Source organism: Lethenteron reissneri, chromosome 32 (assembly GCF_015708825.2).
Source record: "Lethenteron reissneri isolate LAM-NWPU_2019-01 chromosome 32, ASM1570882v1, whole genome shotgun sequence".
NCBI lineage: Eukaryota > Metazoa > Chordata > Hyperoartia > Petromyzontiformes > Petromyzontidae > Lethenteron > Lethenteron reissneri.
Genome location: NC_083810.1, coordinates 9,044,851 through 9,059,954, shown reverse-complemented (window position 1 = coordinate 9,059,954; position 15,104 = coordinate 9,044,851). Strand labels below are relative to the sequence as shown.

The 15,104-nt window shown below is 46.2% G+C and overlaps 2 protein-coding genes across 5 annotated transcripts in view; both read right to left on the bottom strand.

Annotated features, from left to right (window-relative positions):
• Positions 1 to 38: 38 nt before the first annotated feature.
• Positions 39 to 8,014, bottom strand: SCOC (short coiled-coil protein). Its single transcript, XM_061563916.1, is given in 5 exon segments — positions 39 to 2,548; positions 2,550 to 2,644; positions 3,319 to 3,402; positions 7,584 to 7,634; positions 7,924 to 8,014. Coding segments are annotated over 4 exon segments (246 nt in total). The 5' UTR covers positions 7,603 to 7,634; positions 7,924 to 8,014; the 3' UTR covers positions 39 to 2,500.
• Positions 8,015 to 9,724: 1,710 nt separating this feature from the next.
• LOC133349977 (calnexin-like) overlaps positions 9,725 to 15,104 on the bottom strand; it is a 23,926-nt gene continuing 18,546 nt past the window's right edge. For 3 of the 4 annotated variants that reach the window (XM_061563892.1, XM_061563893.1, XM_061563891.1), the window contains exons 13-15: positions 15,006 to 15,104; positions 14,259 to 14,383; positions 9,725 to 13,468 (exon numbers count right to left, since the gene is read on the bottom strand). The exon at positions 15,006 to 15,104 is cut by the window's right edge and continues 64 nt beyond it. In XM_061563892.1, the coding sequence (XP_061419876.1) occupies positions 13,400 to 13,468; positions 14,259 to 14,383; positions 15,006 to 15,104 (293 nt within the window). In that variant the 3' untranslated portion in view covers positions 9,725 to 13,399. The remainder of the gene's footprint in view (positions 13,469 to 14,258; positions 14,384 to 15,005) is intronic. The other variant, XM_061563894.1, reaches the window with a different exon arrangement.

Sequence of the window (15,104 nt, the reverse complement as noted above, 5' to 3'; positions counted from 1 at the left end):
GAAGCGTACAACCAATAATAAATAAGTGAAAACAAATGCGCTTTGTGTCCAATCTTTATTCCTTTCCGCTTCTTGTAAATTAGTGTTTGAGAGTTGAAGCAACAGCACAGTGTGACCCACAGCATCTGGACAATGATGTCAATCAAAACAAGTTCAGTGACCGTGTCGGCAGGCAGTGGTGTGAGAGCACATTCACAATGAAAATACTTTACCACCACCATCACGAACGAACACAACCCTGGTAACTTAAAGTACAACTCGAATCGCCACCTTCATTAAAACTAAACAAAAATCCAATCACCAGATCACCTGGAATGTGATGATCTCATCAGACGCTGGACATTGATCTGGGAGGCGCTATTAAGAAGAGCCACTGCCCAAAACGTCTCCAATTATATATTTTGAAGGCAGTGTTCACAAATATGTTGAGTGTTTTTGGGTCGTACTGGATGGATGATCATCGTGCATAAAATGGGTTAACGGGGCTACGTTGTGGAAAGTAGAGGGCAGTGCAGAGAAATCCATTTGACTGTACAACACTCCCACGTCTACACTCTCCGCCTTCAATCTGCAGTAAACTAGATGGTTATATAACCCACACTACGTGGGGGAGGTCTTCACTCAGCAGTGGATTTACAATATGGCTGTACATGTTCATATACACACACAAATAAAGATAGACTACAGTTTGGTGCAATGGTTATGTTCAGAACCACAATGCACCATAATGATAATTATACCACGCTCACATTGGAGTGGTCTTCTGGAGATAAAAAAACATAACCCACTCCAGCTTCATTGGAACACTTTACAAACCACATTTTTTTTGTATCATCTCCCCACAGAATGCACCTGAATAACTTATTTTTAATCCACCGAATTTACCTACTTTCGACAAAAGCCTACTTTCTGCACAATGAGATAGTGGATGAGGCCTTTATTTCAGGACAACCTTGCTCAATTAAGAACTTGCAACCAACAATTGATAACAGCAAAAGCGTGTTTGTGTTTGGCATATTCCTGCTTTGAAGAACGGGCAATGCCAGAATTTTTACCTGTTGTAGACTTCCCTTTTATTAAGTGGTGTTCTTAATGAAGGTGGCGAGTGTATCGATTCATACATCCTTAAGTATGAACTTATTGATTGAACAACACAAAACAATCATATTTTCACCAATGGTGCCTGTCTGCTCTTAAGCAGAGCCACAGTCTGCCAAAATGGACATTTCAATTTCATTGTCCTCTTCGATACAAACGGTGGTAAAGTATTCATTCAAGGACAGACGCTTCTAAGTCTGGCTATACACATTAGTCGCAAACGATGCAGATGGCAATGATAACCTTGATAAAAAAAAATACAACAGACGACAATAAATTACTACGGCGACATTGCGCATGCAACGGTTAGAGTCGGGACGCGTCCACTTAAATGTACACCGCTTTTGTGCCACACGCTGACGTTAATACTGCACGAGTTGCGTTTTAGAAAACGAGGCTGAACAGCTGCTAACGTGGCGACGGGAAAGTACACCATTGGAGGCTGCATGCAAACGGAGGTCGCTATTACGAAGTGAAATAAGGTAAAAAAAAACATTACTGTCAAAGTCCTATTCTGGCTTTGGGTGTTTAGTTGTTGGGGACTTCCTGAAGCCTTTGCTAGGCCTGTCATGGTGCAGAAAAACCACTGAACAGCAGTCGATTACACGGATCACGCAAAGCGACATTCACCCCACTGCTCAAAACAACTCCTTTTGAACAAACTCCCGCACGCGCACACACGCACGCACACACACGCATGCACACGCACGCACACGTAAAGCGCTAACCCTGGGCACACACCAGCCCGATTCATGGCCGAGCGATACGAACGACAATGCAATTGAATTTCAGTTTGATCGCACGTTAGCGGGCTTACGTGGATTCAAAATTATGAATTTACTAACATTTAACTTATCGGCAATTAAATGTTTGTATTTATTCTATAATATATCTTGTTTGATAGTTACTATGCTTTGCAAGTTGGATTGTTAAGTATTGCGTGACACCTTGGGCCTGACGGGCGCCATGTTAACGCAATGTTCTGTTATTTCTTACATTTTAACATCAATTTAGTCTGAATTTGATACAAATGTAGATACCAATCTCCAAAGCATGCTTTTAGAGATTGGACAATTTAGCAGCCGATTTGGCTTTGACATTTCGATTACGTCAGCAGCGAGCGCCGCGACTTGTCCCGTCTCCCCCCTCCCCCCCAATTTTTGATCGCGTCAGTTTAGGAACCCAAAACCCACCTAACGAATCGATCCCCAATTGCATCATGATCGCAAATTAACCGAGCCTGAATCGGGCTATATTGTACCGCCCCGGCTTAGAATCGCTTGTACACCTTCACCGCTACCCCCCACGGCTCAGCACGGGCTACGTGCTCAGCCCAATCAGCTCCCGAAGACGGCGGGGCTCAAGCGCGAGGTTGCGGCTCGGGAGGGGAGTCGTCCGCCAACTACTTGCGCTTGCTCTTCGAATCGGTGGTCTGGAAGACGCTGGATGCCTGACATGAGGTTCTCGATGTACTGACCCAGGACCTGGTTCTCAGACTTCAGCTTCAGGTTCTCCTCCTTCACGGCATCCACACGCGACGAGAGGTCTGCGGCGGAGGGGGGCGGCGATGGCGATGAGAAACGCGTACCTCCCATGGCAATGACGAATCGTTTTGGTTGTGGGAATGGATCACTGGTTTATGGTCAAAAAGAGACAAGCGACTATCTTATCTTGTATGGATGTATATAGCGCCTCAAAACGAGGCGCTTTACCCACAATTCTAAAAGTGTACATAAGACTGCGGTTAAAATAAAGTGTGGGGTTACAGGACAAGTGAGAGTGGGGTAGTGAAAGGGGTTGCGGTAGGCCTGGTCGTAGCTGGGGGACCGGGGGCAGGGCAGTAGCAGTAGTGGGGATGGACAAGGGAGAAGAGACGGGGGTTTTTAGGGAGGAACGAAAGCACGTTAGTGACGATTGTTTTAAGTGCAGGGGGAGTTTGTTCCAGTGAAAGGCAGCAATAAGGGAAAAGGGACAAAACATGTGACTTAGAGGCAGGGCTAGGGAGGCACAGAGAGGGACAAAGAGATGATAAATCCACTGCTGGATAGAGGCCTCCCCACACTGGTCTTGGAGGGCTGTTGGATGATGATGATCAGTGCTGGTTGGTAAAGGTGCAGCTGACCGAGTGGGGGGATGGAGGGGAGATGTGTGCCCCACTGAATGTTAGCCACGGGTGGGAATAAACCGAAGCTGGCTAAGTTTGTAGCGCAGTGCACACACCTTCGAGCGTGTGCTGGAGCTCCAGAACCTGGTTGATGAGACGAGTTTTCTCCTCGACCTCCTCTGGGTTCTCATAGTCTGCACCTGCACAGCAGCAGCAGCAGCATCACCACGATGCAAAGTTAGATACAGAGTTCCCATTACAAGGCAACAGATATGCCAACTTAATGCAATTAAAACCACACAGCAGTTTCTAAATTATAGTAAAAGCATTGTAATGTGAGTCTGGGACGTGTACCCATGTCCAGGGCATGTTACAGGAAGCCACCTGGTCTCCTACCCATCCTTGGATACAGAATCTCCTCACTGAGCTCACATCACGTTGAATACTCGGATTCGTCCAAGTGCTCCCAAACCAATTCTAGATCACACAACAAAGTCTTCAAGATCCTTCATGGACCTGCCCCTGCCTACCTCTCATCTCACTCTACTCCCTCCCCCTCCGCACGGCCAATGCTCCATTCCACCTCTCAACTCACTCTACTCCTTTCCATTCACTCTCCCAACCCTAGCAATCAAGGCCTTCTGTCAAAGCCTAGAGTCAGTCAACCTTCACTCAATGGGAGGCCACTCTTTAAATAAGACCCAGTATTCATAATCAACGACCCAGTATGTTTGGGCTACAGCTACAGATGTAGCTGTAGCCGAAGGGGTAAGGTTGGTTCATTGCGACTCATCTAAGGTATGTGTCTATATATTTTTGGACTAGGGTTAGGATCAGGGGTGTTGAACGATAACTGGAAACCGTTGCAAAAATATTTTACCGGTTCTGAGGTGCAGGATACAGGAATAATTTTTCGTGGAATTTTAGAAATCAATGCACCAACTGCCACACCTGGCACAAGGTAAAAGCACAGCCCTGCAATTGCTTGCTCATGCCACTGCTGTCAGAAGAAGCCTCTTCTCGCGTCAACTCCGGAGGGTTCCTCTAAGGCAGTGGCTCTTAACCTGGGGTGCACGCACCCAGTGGGGGTGCGATATTCCCTTTTTGGGGGTGCGAGACATGGCCACATTTTTTTAGAAGGTAAATCATCGAAACACCAATTAAGCACGGGCACGTAAGTACAACTATTTTGTTTCATCAAACCCATTTCTTCAGTTTAATACGTAGGCTATGTATTTCTTAACATACATTTTGAATGAATGAGCAGCAAAGGTTGTGCAAGGCTGCAGTCAAAGTTAAGAAACACTGCTCGAAGGGGTATTTGTTCCACGAGACGTTTTGGAAGAGCTGAGCATCCCCACACTTTTCCCCATCACACATGGATGGGTGGGACAGGCCGTGGTGGGGTGGATTTTAGAAACTTGCCACATTGTTTTAACCGCCGTCTTGGGAGACAGAGTGGAAGAGACTAATTCTGGATTAGCAAGTACAGTGCACCTAACCATTGCGCCACTCCATCTCATTTTGTTTCCCATTTGATTCCAATGTGCGCGGCTAACTGGGTAACTGTGTTTTTTTTACTTTTTAACACATAGGCTTTCACTACCAATAATATCCACAATACAGGTTTTTTTTGGCACGTAAGTATGAATGTGTCGTTCAACCCGCCACCACCCGACACAGGCCGATCAGTAAGGTTTGTCACGTAAACAGAACAGTGCCAATTCGTTATTCGAGTACAGCACACCTGATGTGTTGGAGAGTAAATCCACAACATTTACAATCCGAGTACGACGTTTCGCCAGGAATTGCAACTCGCATCAGGCTTTTTGTACTGTATTCATGTGGTTACTGCGACCACATGAATACAGATTCACAAAGCCCCTTTGAGCTCTCAAACATCTTTGGAATGTACAAATGCATTAAATGCACTCGATTGTTAAGCTTAAGCTACGAATGCATTGACTCGGGTGTGTGTAAGCATCCATTATTTTCTACTCATTTTATTATTTAAAGCCGATGGGCAGAACCGGGCAGAATAAGACAGTACAGTACTGTAGAGACATTGCAAACAGTACACTACGGTTTACCTGGATTCTTGTACGTGGAAATTGAGTTTCCAGGTCTGTACGGCGAACAGTCGTATCAATACGGAGACAAAAAAATGTCTGTCTATTTGTGTTTCTTCCTTGTGATGGGACTTTGTAGGATGAACGTCGAGATTTATAAGGGACACGGGGGTGACCAATAAGGTGTCTGAATTGGTCTGTAACAAGGTAGGGGCACTGATAAGGGGTTGACAGGTTTGAGACAGCATAGACAAAACAGAACAAGACACAACTAGAATGTACAAACCAGACGAAATCACCGAGCACAAACGAAACGATGCAAACGAGCTAGGAGTCAACAATGCGAATGACGCAGCATAAGACAAAGGCTGGAGTGTAAATGATAGAGACAAGGCAGACGATACAATACATACTACAATACATACTGTCATCATTATTTGGTTTTAATGGAGCGCTCTTTATGCCGGGGCGACTCAAGAGTGCTATACACGTGATGGGCGATGTACATCCCATCTCACGAGTGCTGTACACGTGATAGCCGATGTACATCCCATCTCAAGAGTGCTGTACATGTGATAGCCGATGTACATCCCATCTCAAGAGTGCAGTACACACGATGGGTGATGTACATTCCATCTCACGAGCGCTGTACACGCGATGGGCGATGTACATCCCATCTCGAGAGTGCTCTTACACGCCAAAAGCGACGTCCAGTGGGGGGCACGGGAGGGAGGTGGGAAGTTTTTCCACGCGTAAATCCCAATTGAGTAATTTGCAGTGTGATTTTTTTGTATTTGGCAACTTTGGAACAGAATGCCAGCACACAATGGCGTACTCTTGCAAAGGACTAGAGCAGTGTTCTTCAATGATTTTCAGAAGTGGGGCCGAGGCGGGGCACTGTCGCCGATAAGACATCATCAGTGAGGGCCGCCAAACATTTGAAACCATTGTTGGGTTTGACAGCAGCATAATGATGAGGTGGTGTTCACACTCTTTGTGTAGTGTCGGCGGGCCGCACGTCAGGGGCAGCACTAAAGCCCACCAGGGGCCGCCAGTGGCCCACGGGCCTTGCAATGAAGGACGCTGCAGGGGCCGTCAGTGGGCCGTGGGCCTTGCAATGAAGGACGCTGCAGGGGCCGCCAATGGGCCGTGGGCCTTGCAATGAAGGACGCTGCAGGGGCCGCCAGAGGCCCATGGGCCTTGCAATGAAGGACGCTGCAGGGGCCGCCAGTGGCCCGTGGGCCTTGCAATGAGGAACACTCCTCATTGCAATGATCTGGGTGGCCACTGCCATCAACCCTGATAAGCCTCACTGATAAGGGGGGGGGAAACCCCTTACATTAATAACACAGTCTTAAGCAAGAGCATATACTAGGCGACGTTTCGGGCAATTGGCCCTTCATCGCCGCACATAAAGAGTGCAATGTGAATAAGGGGGCCGTTGCCCGAAACGTCGCCGATTATTTTACTGGACTACTTTTCTATTGAAAGGCCACAACACAGAAGCTGTTCGTGACGAATGCGTCTAGTTCATTGTCGTTGTTGTTGTTGTTTGTGCACCGATGCGGTTGCACCCGAGTCAAGAGGCGAATGGCTCACAGGGTTATAACCCCTGAACTTGTATTTAAGGGCTTGTCTCTTGGATTTTTCCTCACTTGGCGTCATCTGGTCCAACACCAATGGAGACTAGGCTCTAAGAAAAGCTGTCTCGGGTGTGGACCAATAAACTTCAAGGACAGTGCATATCATTATCATCATCAGAGTTGTTTCTTTTTGTTTGCATTTTGACTGCTTGTGTTGTGGTTATTGCAAACATGATCCCTTGTATAAAGGTGTCAGTTTTTGTACCAGTTGAAAGGGTAACAAACCTATTTCTATTTCTTGATACAGTAAATTTAGCTGTGACGGTCCCACCTGATGACGGAGACTTGTGTTGCCTCCGAAACGTCGTGATTTATTATTTTATTTCGATTATTATTAATATTATTTTATTATTTATTTCCATTTTTACCTACGTGACTTTACCGAAAAAACCTAAGAGTACTTTACATAATAGACGAAACTGAAAACTGAAACGTTACAGCAGCAGCAGCAGCAAAAATCACTGCTTAGGCGACACGGCCATTATAGAGGCCATGCAGCGAGACGTCCAAGAAACGACAGAGACACACGAGAGAGACATACACTTGAGACACACACTTGAGACACACACTAGAGACTGACACTAGAGAGACAGAGACACGAGACACGGGACAGAGACACACACCAGAGACACACAGACTGCGTGTACTGTACGAACTGTACCACGTCACCTTCTGAATCCGCGTTCATCTTCGCCGGCGCAGGCAGATCCTCGCGAAAACCTTTCAAGACAAAGAATTACCGCCACGCCTTCTTATTTAAAACGTTGCCAACGTATTTAACAAACAATTTTTTTTTTAAAAACGTGAACATCGCAGCCGTTTATGTGCATTGCAGCAACAACAACAACAGCAGCGCGTATGGATAAAATCTTAGCTTTTGATTTCCCTGTTAGGGTCTCGCACAACGTAACAAATATTGTATTGCTGCTGTCGTTAATAGCACGCGCCAGGTGTTGTAATGTTTAATATATTTTATTTTAAAAAGGGAGAATTAAAGATCCATCATCACCTTTTGTCTGCCGCTCCTCCCGGTCGCTGGGCGTAAAAATGTCGGACAGTGGCGATGACGTCGACGCTTAAACGCAAAGTGTACCCAACAAGAGCCAAAGCTCAAAGTGTACCCAATAAGAGCCAAAACGCAAAGTGAACCCAACAAGAGCCAAAGCTCAAAGTGAACCCAACAAGAGCCAAAGCGCAAAGTGTACACAGCAAGAGCGGAAGCGCAAACTGTACCCAACAAGAGAGAAAGCACAAAGTGAACCCAACAAGAGCCAAAGCTCATAGTGTACCCAACAAGAGCCAAAGCGCAAAGTGTACCCAATAAGAGCCGAAGCCCAAAGTGCACCCAACAGCAGCAAAAGCACAAAGTGGACCCAACAGCATCGATAACAGTGTACCCAATGTTAGTGACAAAGTGTACCTAATAGCAGCGAAACACAAAGTGTACCCAATGTCAGTGAAAACACAAAGTGTACCCAATGGCAGACATAGAAAGTACCCAATGGAAGCGAAAAACTCGTTGGCTCAAAAGTGGCTTAACGCTACCACTTAGGGTGGTAAATTCTGACAATGATTTTATTTAAGAATTTTGTCTCGAGAAAATAAATATGCATGATAGCAAGGTCACCAGTAAGTAGTTTTTTTACGGGGGGAAAACCCCATGAGATTAAAATGGTAGCATAGTGTGTTTGATAAGAGTATCGTTTTGATGGAGGAAAAAAACCCGAATGTGATATGAAACATGTGGAATGACGTTAAAAAGTGTGGACCTTATATAAAAAGATTGTCTACGCTCACAAACAGTATGTACGGGGGGTAAAAATAGTGAGGGAGATTGATAGGTTTCCCTAGTAATTTCTTCCCATTTACAGCCATGCTTGCAATGATTACATGAATCAAGTTGTCGGTTGTGGTGTATCACATTGACAGTGGGTTAGAGACAGTATCTCCACAGCTTTGGTCCGAGCAGACTGCATTCTCACATCTGTTTTGGCTCAGACATCGCTTTCCCAGTGGATAAAGCAAGGTTAAGGGGCCGTCCATAAATTACGTCACGCGATTTTGGACGATTTTTGACCCCCCCCTTCCAAGAATAAAACATGCTTCAAATCGCTTTAAAGTATTGTCATTGTAGTGCGTATTTAATGTGGCGCTGCACTCTGATGTTGTAGGAGAAAACATTTATTAAAAAGTCTATTTAATTAAGTAGAACGTGTTGTCTATATTTATTTAAAGTTGCGCATTTTGAGGTGACGTCACATTTCTCACCCCCCCTCGTCACAAATGTCTGACCGCCCCCTCCCCCCCCTAGGTGCGTGACGTCATTTATGGACGCCCCCCTTAACCAACCGGAGACAAAACAGTGCACTGCAGAGCAGAGGAACACAATGTGCGACAAATACACACACACACAAATACAGGTGTGCGACATCCAATAAGGAACACGTATCATTGTGAACCCAATGGGGGAAGTGTGTCAAAGCAGAGTGAAACACATGTGAGACTAGGCTCTAAGGAAAGCTGTCTCGGGTGTGGACCAATCAACTTCAAGGACAGTGCACATTATCAGAGTTATGTCTTTTGTTTGTATTTATAACTGCAGGTATTGCGGTCTATGCAAACATGACTCCTTGTAAAAAGGTGTCAGTTTTGTTGCCAGATAGAAGGGTAAAGAACCAATTATCATATTTTTACTGGCAAATGAGGTCCCCATAGTGAAACACAGGCGTTAACAAAACACACACATTGAGTTCGCGAAGAAGACGACAGCAGAAGTGAAACCCAAATAATTATGTGTGGGAGGCACCGTGTTCAGTTTCTCAAATTACTTTATTGGATCAACTTTCAAGTCCATCAATTTCGAAAAACCGAGAACTCATTTTTATTTCTCATCTGCTTAAATAACGTGAGGGGTGTCTTCCTACACCTGCTGCCAAGAGCAGCCTAGCGCCTAGCACACACCCGTATCCGTTAAACATGTACATTCGTAAAACGCAACTAGCTAAATTGTTAAATCCAATTTCGTTGGGGTTTTGTTTCATTAATTCGCTTTTTTAAGAAACCTATGTCATGTAACAAGAGATAACGCAAAGCTTATAAGATTTCACATTGACTTAATACGGGGGAGAGGGGGGGTCCCCACGAGTCCGTTACTCCAGAGACTGGCGATTCTGCATGAAGATGCTGGAACTTCTCGAGACCGCCAACTTTTGCTGTCGTTAGACAACTTGTGACCCCAACATGGGAGTTAATTTGGATTTATTTTAGAAGGTTTAAGCAGCATCAACTTCCGATCACACTGCATATGGCTAGCAACGCGTTTGATTTAGATCCCCACACAATCCCATATTCGATATTCCTTCATCCAACAGATCATGGGGATGCCTTTCGTAGTTGTCAATTGCGCAAAAAGCGTGCAGCAATTACAAAACCTTCACAACATTTTAATCGGCGTAGGAAATGACCAATAACATTAATCGGCTGACGATTATCAACTAGAACTGATCTTCGGAGGAGTTAATTGATCATTGACTGAAACTCCAGTGGAGATAATTTTCACAGCACTCCCTAATGAAGGGGCCTTCATTTCGCTCTGTGTAACGTTTAAGGACTGGGGGAAACCCACCGTTAAGGAATTTCAAAACAGACACAAACACACAAGGAGCCGAATTTGGGTTTGGCGTTAATAATCCGATGCACCAAAGTTTTAGATTTACACGAGGGGGGGGGGGGGGGGGGGAGTTCATGATCGCTACCGATTGCATAGAAACCGGTTGTTGCCCAGACTACTTGGTGAAAATTAAGCAATAGTTGCCCGTTCAAATTGTGTTTTTTAGCATCATGATTTTATTATCTTCTAGACATAGAGCACATGCAGCAGTAGCTATTTACAAACCTATAACGTAACTAAGATTCATTGGGTCGGGCAGGTGGGTAGGGTGAGAAGCAAAAACAATCCCAAAAAAATTCAGTGCACATTTTGGGCTCAACAACAAAAATGGTTACGAATGTTAAAACATTGTATGAAATATTTTCGCTGGCTGCCAACAGCTTCCTTGACCGCACTCTGCAAATAATCCCAGCAGCGGAAACAGCAGCGTCAACACGGCAGCTGCTCCAGCTTCAAAACCACAGGCCGTACTCTGGAAGCGAGATTTATTTGGAATATGACCTATGTATTGTGCAGTGTAATCCACAGATTGGTGTTCTGCACACATGTTGAGCAACACTTATGTTGGTCCGATGTGCATCAAGGGAACACGACGTTCCTCGCTGCAAATGGAGTCAAATATTGTGGGGGTTGGAGCATTCAAAGTCGGCAGTGCAATCACCACCCACACTCACAAATGTACCTAGACATACAAAGGATAGTGATTGAATAGTCGTTTCCAGCCACGGGCCCAAAAAATGTAACCTTTGTCGCGATTAACAATGCTGCATCATAGTATACCGTGATGTAAATTCGCAAATGCAAAGCAGTCGCAACTACGCAGTTTCCGTGAGCGTCAGACTGAGTGGCTGTTGATACCCACCACCCAATCACATATTTGCAGTTGTGGCCACGTGAATTGGTAAATCTTTTGTTACAATCGCATCCCGGTTGAAAGGGTTCATCTCCCATGGGCCATCAAAGCAACGGCAGGTGTTTAGAGATTTTTAACCGTCGTCAATAAATGTCATGGATTCACTTGCAGTTAATTGAAAAGCGGTTATGATCTCGGTACCAAAAATTGTGTGTGAAATATAAGTGCACCGCGCATGTGCAGGGGGAATTCTGTATTGAGCTGGCAGCGGCAAAGTTAGGAAATTCTGGACATCCCAAAAAATTTAAACGTTCACACCAAACATACAACAAACGCCAAACGCGACAGCTTTTATTTGTTAGTCAACAAAAAGCTGCCGATCCTCTGTCCACTGAGGTCCTTCCAGCTTCACGTGCAAATCAAGTTCACGCGCGAGACTTTTCAACGTTCCTTCAATGTCCCACACCGTATTTCGTTGGTACCACGCTAATTTAATGGACGCCGTGAAAAATTGCTGACGCGTCAACTAATGAGAGGTGGAATGACATTTTTAGGGGGGGGGGGGAAGTGACTGCATTTAATTTCTCTTTATGATGCAGGAGTTTTAAACATGCACGTTCATATTATGGTACTTGCTACAGTGTCAGTGTTTCCTAACCGAGAGTTAGATTCAGTCTAGGGTTGGTCTTGGGACCACAGATGCTGAGGATAAACTCGCGTTGTAACAACGGCAAATGGAGGGTTAGGGTAGTGCCAGGTTTAGGGTGGGTGCTAGGGTTAGTATCTTAAAGTAGGCGCAACCCAAAAGAGTAGCTCTTTCTTTTGATGTACACACTTAAGCTGTGTTCATGGTTGTCCAACACGAGTTTTAATCTTAAATAAGAAGCAATAAACACTTTCAATTGACCTTCAAGCACTCCGGTGTAGTGCACACCAGTGACGTTAAAACGTACGGCAGTCACACCCCCACTTTAGTGACGTCACTAAACCGCTATGGCGTCGTGCCGACAAGTCTTTTTGCTTGATAACGAAACTTCAAACTCGTATTTGGATAGCCTGGGTCACAAAGCCTAGAAACATCTACAAGAGCTATTCTTTGAGGGTTAAAACTTCCATTGGCGGTGCAGAATTATAACGAGTCATCACCTCGATTAACATCGCTCCTCCATCTGCGCTGAGCCGACGGGCATGGCCCCCCCGTCCCCGCTCAAGACCATGGCAACGTTGTCAAGTGAAGCTGCGACACGCTGGCACAGTATTGAGATGCCGCCAGACGGCTGTCAAGAATGAGAAACCGTGGCAATCTCTAAAGCACGGACCACCGCAATCGCTATCGAGAGCCGCCTGCCAAGAAGCACTGCGCGCACAGGCAACCAAGCAGGAGCCGGCGAGCTGCATGTACGCTCATTTAAAACGCTTAATATCCGCAGGAGGGAAAAGGAGGCAGTGGATGGGTGGGGAAAAGGGCTTCCCTAGGCGTTTAAATAACGTTTGTCTAAGTGCGCCAAAGTAAGCCAAGCCATCATCCAAGGTTTCCACGCAGAGCACGCTTTCTAGGATTGCTTTCTAACGATTCGCAAAGGCGGTAGAGGGGTCGGTGGACCGGACTGCTGAACGCGTGTGCTGTGCACGTTGCCGTTTTTGCGGCCACTAACAAAAGCGGCTCTTCGCGTGTTTCCTTTTTTAAATTATAAAACACCTAAGAATGTCATCGCCTTGCGCGGCGGCTTACGATTGAGAGCGAAGGCTCTACCAGAAAACCTCGGAGGGTTTCGTCGTTGGCAAACTGGGGGGTGGAGAAAAAAAACCCACAAAAAATGTTAAAAAAATAAAATAAAACGGCGTGAAGTAGGAGGAGTTGAGGGGGGTTGGGTCACACACGGCGTTGTCCCTGCCCCCCGGGCCCCCCGTACCCCCCCACATCGAGGGGGTTCTCGTGAGGCTTTGGGCGATGCCTCCCGCTCATTCCTTCCGGGCCTTCCTTTTCCTGGGAGACGTTTTACCAGCGTCGGCATCATTCGCCTGTACCTGCTGAGAGAAGTTGAGCGCAAAGTGGTTAGCAGGTGACAAAAGCATCCCCCTTCGTCCATGTATTTACCAGTTATGCAAATTATTCATACAGAAACAAATAGGCTAATATTAGACGTGGGCTAACTGCGCGAACACAAATGTACAATTGATGCGGTGCAAAGTTTGCGAAGAATGAGACAAAGAAATTGACCATTTATAATTGAACTGCGACCCACAATCGCTATGATTAAAATCGTTTCGGGAAGGTAAAAAGCCGTCAAGAGGTTTATTTCATAGCGACAGTCATACGCAGAAGGGCAAAAGCAGTGTTGCTTGACATAATAGGTGCAAGGGCGCCGACAGCACGGGATGGCTGGGGGAAGGGAGTTCTAACTTCAAAAGTATTTTGTCTAACCAGGTGAGAACTCAAGAGACTAGTCAGTCTTATTTGCAAGAGTGACCTGGACATTAGTCTGCCAGTAGGGGGCAGTAATTACCATGTAAAATCCAAATAAGTAGATAATCGGTGCAGCAAAATTTGGAGCTTGACGCTGGCATACATTGGCCTACTCTTGCGAATGACGTCAGGGGATCAGGAGATGGTTGAACGTCCAGTGTGGAGCCGACGACGCATGGTACACCATCTCGGCTACTACACCCGCAGTAATAATCAGGGTGGCCATTGGATTTCAACAACCGTGAAGCTCTGCAACAAGCGGTAAACGCGCTGAAGCTGGTGCGACGTCACCGGCCAGACAACGGGACCAGAAGAGGAGGAGGAAAGAAACGCCCGTTGGGGTTGGTCAGTCACCTCGTCGTCCGCCTCCAGGTCGGCCTTGGACTTGGCGGCCTTGTTCCTGGGCTTCTCCTCCTGCTCATCAGCAGCTGCGGCGTCTTCCTCCTCCCCGCTCTTCCCCCCCTCTGTGTCGCTCCCACCTGCGAGTGACAGACACGAGGAGACGCGGTCAACATCAACACTGCTGCTTCTGGAGGGCACCTGAACGGGCTTTTCTTTATCCAACACCAGACCCGTGTTGGTCCTTGCCACTCTTTAAAAGTGTCACAATTTTAACTCTCTGAGCTATTATATATTTTGAAGTGGGGAAACATCTAATTGATTGCTTTTGTGCTTTCGTTATGAAGGTTGCCATTGTTATGGAGCGGCAAGAACGGCATATACACAGGCATTAGATGGGGAGATAGAATCGCCAAAAATGAGAAGTGAGTTCCGGTCATTGGGGAGCAGCATAGCAGCAGGCTTGTATCTATGTTGGGATGTCTTTCACACCGTTATGTAGCCAACTGTGTTCATTAGAGGTGCGGGGAAGAACAAACTAACCACAAAAAGCAGATCTAAAGTAATTTGTTTTCAATATAGATTTTAAAGTGTGCAAGCTCCCAGTGTCTTCCTAATATCGGAAAGAAAGTGCGTTCCAGACGGCCGCAGAAGTGCATCTGAAAGCGCGCGACGCGGTTGTTCGATGGCCAGCCAAAAGCCGCTGCTGCCAGGATGACCGGCTTGACCCAACGGCGCAGAGCGGCGTCCCGATGTGGTCACCTTTCTTTGCGGCACCGTCAGCTGCGTCGCCTGCCCCCTCCTCCGCCGCTTCATCTTCCTCCTCGTCCTCCTCATCCTCTGCCTCCTCCTCTTCCTTCT